The 6,601-nt window shown below is 44.2% G+C and overlaps 1 protein-coding gene across 1 annotated transcript; it reads left to right on the top strand.

Moving 5' to 3' along the window:
• cnga2a (cyclic nucleotide gated channel subunit alpha 2a) lies at positions 1–6,353 on the top strand (the record flags this gene model as incomplete). The annotated part of the gene is made up of 10 exons (XM_084549790.1): positions 1–113; positions 1,195–1,305; positions 1,438–1,629; positions 1,716–1,826; positions 2,809–2,915; positions 3,009–3,496; positions 3,596–3,874; positions 4,029–4,127; positions 5,668–6,045; positions 6,126–6,353. The coding sequence occupies 10 exons, from the start codon at positions 1–3 to the stop codon at positions 6,309–6,311; spliced, it is 2,064 nt and encodes a 687-aa protein (XP_084405916.1). The 3' UTR covers positions 6,312–6,353.
• Between the last annotated feature and the right edge of the window lie 248 nt (positions 6,354–6,601).

Here is a 6,601-nt window from a genome sequence, read left to right as displayed (position 1 = left end):
ATGTTGTGTGTGTGTTTGTGTAGTATGACGGGTCCAGGGCAGGACTCACACAGGCTGTCTGTGAAAACATGGACAGAGGAGGAGAGTGACCGAGCTGACAGCACACTTAGCAGGTACACTCACACAAACTGGAAAAATTACTTAATTCGATAGAGGCGTTTGTATTGGCAAGATGTGCAAAGAAATATCACTCAGCTCCACAGTTCACCTAAGCCCAAAAGAGCGCTTTAGCGTCTTTTAGCCCATTGTTTTAGTTTCACAACCAGCTGCTTTATTGTTTTATTACGTTCTGCCAGGGACAGCGGGAAGCCAGTAACACGCTGACAAATATAACATTTAGTTAATAACCATAGTAGAGTATTTAGCAGCAAGAGAGATTACTGATGGAGCTGACAGGGTTTGTGGTTGCACAGATAGGCAAATGATTGAAATACTAGCACGTAACAAGGAGGTAATACATCGATCACCCACAACATTAAAACCACTGACAGGAGAAGTAAATAACATTGATCATCTTGTGACAATACAGTGTTCTGCTGGGAAACTTTGGACCTGGCATTCATGTGGATGTTACTTAGACATGTAGCACCCACCTAGACCAGACCAGGCAGCCCCATTGTAGAGCAATGACACTCCTTGAGGGCAGCAGCCATCCCCAGCAGGATGCCGCTGTTTATTCAGTTTAGGAACAACTCGAAAAAACATGAAGAACAGCAGAATCTGTTGACCTGGCCTCCAAATTCACTAGATCCCAAACTGATCAAGTATCTGTGGGATGATCCACAGAGGCCCCTCCCCTCAACCCATATAACCCAAAGACCCCCACCAACAACATTGTATTGCCAGACACCACAGGACACCCTCAGAAGGCCCATGTCCATTCTCTGATGAGTCACAACTGTTTTGGAGGCACAAGAGAGACCTACACAATATCATGGAGGTGGTCATAATGTTTTGCCTGCTCTGTGTATGTCAGTGTTGTGTTTACAGTTGGTTGCAGTGGCCAAAATGCAGCTTTAATAACAGTTCTACTTCCATATATAGTTTTTCCTATAATGTTTGCGTTCTACTGACATTTAACTATCATCTAAATAAGAATAATAGTGTATTCCTTAGTAAATGTGTTTTTTATGCATTGTTGTATATACTGCAGTTACTGAGATTTCTGAGGTTGGTGTGTTGTGTATTTTGTAGGGGACAGTCAGTGTGTGATGACACATCATCAGAGCTACAGAGGATGGCGGCCATTGACAGGAGAGATATCAATTCCCAGAATTCCTTTCGTGGAAGAGGGGCTCTGTCCAGGTACGACATCCAGTCATTTAAAAGCATCCATGGCATCTATTTTTTCTTTGTGTCAAATGGTCCACAGATGACTGATTTGCAATGCGCTGATTTTAGGTGTAATCCTGCTTGTGTCTGTTTGTCTGCCTCCAGGTTAGTCAGCATGGTGATGACTTTGAGAGAATGGGCTCATAAGAGTTTGGCTGAGGAGACCGAGAGACCAGATTCCTTCTTGGAGCGATTCAGGGGCCCTGCCAACATGGATATACAGGCCCCGCCCAGCAGGTTCAGCCACAGTCGCACAGGCTCTGACGCGGAGAATGAAATCAGACGCTCCAGACGCACGTGAGCTGTCAACAATGGACAACCTAAATGCACACATTGAAACGTCAGTGTGCTCACATGTCGATGTGTTTTTGATTTTCTGTCAGGAGGAGGAAGTGTAATGTGGTGGTCTTGTCCCCATCTGATGATGTGTACTACCACTGGCTGATCCTGATTGGTGTAGCAGTCTTTTATAACTGGACTCTACTAGTTGTCAGGTTGGGAACTATTATTGTTTGTACTACTTTGTATCTGTGACTGCTGCTGTTTTCATCACCTGAATTAAATTTCAGATATGAGGAAGGGAAATTTAGAAGGCACAGGTGGAGCAAGTTGAGTCACCTAGTGGTCGAGGAGACAGGTCTCTAAAACATACATTTAAAGGTGCAGTAATTAATAATGCTATACAAGCATTTGCACAATTATTAGTGTCTTTCAGTTCATTTTTTTGGATTAGGGTTAGGGTTAGGGTTAGGGTTAGGGTTACAGTCCACAACATATTGTCCTGGTCTACTCTTATAAACATATCCAGTATTAAATAGCAGACAAACAAATTAGGCTCCTAAAGACTCCTGTTTTTGACTCGGTAGTTGGTGGGGACCAAAACCAGAGCTAAAAGGAACATTAGCTTTACATATGTTATCAGGTGAACAGAAACTCAACTGTAAATGGATGCTGATGCTGCTACTTGATGATGTCTTCTGGTACTCAAAGCTTTACAGTCACAATGACACACCTACCCACAAAAACATGCACATATTCACTTCTACTAGGAGCAAGTTGGGGCTCAATGTCTTTCTCAATGATTCTTTGGCATCTAATCCAAACCTCTGACCTTCAGGTTGACTTGTGGACAACCAGCTCTACCTACTGAGCTACCTGTGTAGAACGGCAATGTAAATCTCACAAGTGTCATATCTTCAGTCCAATGGACATTGACTTTGAAATAATGTGGCTGTCTGCTTCTCCTACATGGTGTTGCCAAAATATTTATAATTTGAATGTACTTTAGAAGAAGGCTTCAGCATTCGGCAGTAGGGGTGGACTCCAACTACACCCATTCCCTCTATTGGTGCTGCGGTTTTACAAATGATGCGTAAAGACTAAATTGTGATTTCTGGTTAAACGTGTCACTCTGAGTTTGACTGGAGAGGCACATTGCTTTTTCCTTTAGCTCAGTGGATGTATGTGTTCCCGTAGGGCCTGTTTCGATGAGCTCCAGATGAAGAATGTGCTGGTGTGGTTGGTGCTGGATTATGTCTGTGATGGAGTCTACATCCTGGATATTGCTGTTCGTCTCCACACAGGTATACCGGCAACTTCATTAAAATATTATGACGCAGACCCCCTTCACTCTTTTCATATTTGATTCTGAAAAATCTGCATTTAAATTGTTGAAGGTTTCTTGGACCAAGGCTTGATGGTGACAGATGTGCGTCGCCTGAGAGAAACCTATGTTCGAACGTTGCAGTGTAAACTTGACATCTGCTCCATCCTTCCAACTGATCTCCTATACTTGATGGTGGGAATCAGCTACACGCCTCTTCTACGATTCAACCGGCTGCTGCGCCTGACGCGTCTGTTTGAGTTCTTTGAACGTACAGAAACACGAACGAGCTACCCCAACGCTTTCCGCATCTGTAAGCTGGTCCTGTACATCCTGGTCATCATCCACTGGAATGCCTGTGGATACTACAGCTTCTCCAAGGTCCTGGGACTGGGCTCGGACTCATGGGTTTATCCCAATGCATCAGACCCTGAGTTTGGCTCCCTGACCAGAAGTTACATATACTGCTTGTACTGGTCGACCCTGACTCTGACCACCATTGGAGAAACACCTCCTCCTGTTAGGGATGAGGAATATCTGTTCTTGATATTTGACTTTCTGGTAAGTTCATAGCAATGTTTCTTATATTATCATGCCACATAAAAGCTTCTCGGATGTTCCAGTCCGTTAAAACAGCTATGTTGGGTATTTCTGTCGCAGATTGGCGTTCTGATTTTTGCCTCCATTGTGGGTAATGTTGGCTCCATGATCTCCAACATGAATGCCACCAGAGCAACCTTTCAAACCCGCGTAGACTCACTCAAACACTACATGCACTTCAGACATGTCAGCAAGGGGCTGGAGCAGCGTGTCATTCGTTGGTTTGACTACCTCTGGACCAATAAGAAGACCATAGATGAACAGGAAGTGCTGAGGAGTCTGCCGAACAAACTGAGAGCAGAGATTGCAATTAATGTTCACCTGGACACACTGAAGAAGGTAAAGACTCAACTTAAAGCTCCTACCTTATTAAGAGGTCCATTTTTTGTGGTTGTGCTTTGAAGTTTTCACCTGTATTTTTCTGGTTTCCCTTTTTTCTACCACAAGTAGACCAGCAAACACTGATTTTATGAATCTGTGTGTGTCGACCTAGGTGCGTATTTTCCAGGACTGCGAGGCAGGCCTCCTTGTGGAATTGGTGCTAAAACTTCGACCCCAAGTTTTCAGTCCAGGAGACTACATCTGCAGAAAGGTTAGTATCACTTTTGCCAGTACTGTTGAAATGGTTGCCACTGCTTTAACTCTATAGCCAGTGTAAGGCTCATCCAAGCATCAGCAGTTCATTTGGACACAATATGCCCACATGAACAGCACAGAAATGATAATTAGTCTATTTCACAGCAAAAATTGATTTGTCACAGAAGAGAAAGCAAACCTTTATTATTGGATGCAATCACATGTGTGTCCCAGTTGTTTGCAAGCTGGAGTACTCTGAAAGAAACCAGAAAGCTGTTGCATGTATAGATCTTGTCCAGCGTTGTGGCAACTTCTGACAACCAAGCAAAATGACGAAGAACTGGCAAAATTGGAAGAGCCTCACTTCTGGAGCAATGAAGACAATGAGTTTTGTCTTTCAGTAATAAAAGAACTAAACATGCTTGGCAGTTTAGATGGAAATAAGCATCACAGTAAAGGCCTATTCAAGTCTGAAGATACAGATACTGGAGAAAGTCGGGTCACCATGGAAAAAAACATTACTACTACAAGTTTTCTGGTGGGTGCTGGACTCCGCCAGGGTTGTTCCTTCTCCCTGATCCTGTTTATGGTATTCATGGACAGGACCTCAAGGCACAGCCAAGGGGAGGAGGGTGTCCGGTATGGGGACCTCAGAATCACCTGCTTTTTGCAGATGATGTGGTTCTGTTGGCTTTATCAGACAATGACGTTCAACACACACTAAAATAGTTTGCAGCCGAGTGTGAAGTGGTTGGGATAAGGGTCAGCACGTCCAAGTCTGAGGCCATGGTGCTCTGCCAGAAAATAGTTGATTGTTCCTTCTGGGTCTGGGGTGAGTTCCTGGCCAATGCAAGGGTGCTGAAGTATCTTGGTGTGCTGTTCATGAGTGATAACAGATGGTTTGGTGGAGCAGTTGCAGTAGTGTGGGCGTTGTATCCGACTGTCGTGGTAGAGAGGATGCTGAGCTGTAAGGCAAAGCTTTCAATTTACCAATCGATCTTCGTTCCAGCCCTCACCTATGGTCATGAACTGTAGGTAGTGACTGAAAGAATGACATCGCAGTTCCTCCAAAGGGTGGCAGGGCTCAGCCTTAGAGATAGGGCGAGAAGCTCAGGGATCTGGAGATCTCGGAGTAGAGCCAATGCTCGTTTACACCAAAAGGGACCAGTTGTGGTGGTTAAGGTGTCTGCTGAGGATACCTCCTGGACGCTTCTCTTTGGAGGTTTACTCGCTGGAGGGAATGTATATATCCTGGCCCGAGAACTCTGTGGGTTCCTCCAGGAACTGTGGACTGTTGCCACCGTGACCTGACCTCAGATAAGTGGAAGATAATGAATGAATGTGGCAAAACTTGTATTGTGTGTGCTTTTGCAAATAATATAAAGAAAACATGGACCCATTCCTAAAATCACTGCTCCATAGCACTCCTAGTGGTGAAAAACCTCATAGTGGACCTGTTTCTGGCTTACACTGACACTTGTGTTATAACTAGTTTCATTTTAAAGGTTAATATTGTCATCACATTAATATATATCTTTGAACTTTTTTTGTTCAAGGGAGATGTGGGTAAGGAGATGTACATAATTAAAGATGGCCGCTTGGCGGTGGTGGGGGAGGATGGAGTCACCCAGTTGGCCGTTCTGACCGCGGGAAGCTGCTTTGGAGAAATCAGTATCTTGAACATCAGCGGCAGCAAGATGGGCAACAGACGGACAGCTAATATTCGGAGTCTGGGATACTCTGACTTGTTCTGCCTTTCCAAGCAAGACCTGATGGAGTCGCTCCAGGAGTTCCCCCACGCCAGGGCCCAGCTGGAGCAGAGGGGGCGGGACATCCTACAGAAGGAGGGGCTTCTGGAGGAGGTGAATGTGTCTGCAGGGGAGGAGTTGGAGGAGAAGGTGGAGAGGCTAGAAACCAGTCTGGATCGAATGCAGGTCAGCGTGATGGATTACAACTTATAAGAAATGTTCACGCTTCCTAGACCTTTAATTAATATAATTTATATTTCTTTCAGACATGTTTGGCTCGTCTGCAGAGTGAGTTCAACTCTTCACAGCTTCGGCTGAAACAACGACTCACGACCCTGGAAAGCAACATCACCACAGTAGTGAGTGGGAGCGGCTTCTTGTCAGACGCAGATGGCAACGAGAGCGTTTATGGTGGTGATGGTGCCCGAAGTGAAATCAACATCCGCCTCTGATGGACATATCATATTACAAATATTGTCTTGCATCGATTTTAATAAATTGTATTGTATTTTGAAGCTTTTTTGAAATGTCTGTTCCTGAATGTTTCTGAACTGAACTTATTCATGCCATCATTCATAGCTAAATATGTACACAAAATAAAAAACATCTAAATGACCAGCGTTTTGACTGAGGGAGACAGGTCACTTCATTATTAGGCCAAAGGGATGACAAAATTCTTTTGTCTTAACAATGATGTAAAACATTTTTTAATGGATTAGGTGTCATTTAGATGCATTAAACC

This window comes from Chelon labrosus, assembly GCF_963514085.1.
Source record: "Chelon labrosus genome assembly, chromosome: 8".
NCBI lineage: Eukaryota > Metazoa > Chordata > Actinopteri > Mugiliformes > Mugilidae > Chelon > Chelon labrosus.
Note: the sequence above shows the minus strand (reverse complement) of the source record. Positions and strands in the feature narration are given on the sequence as shown.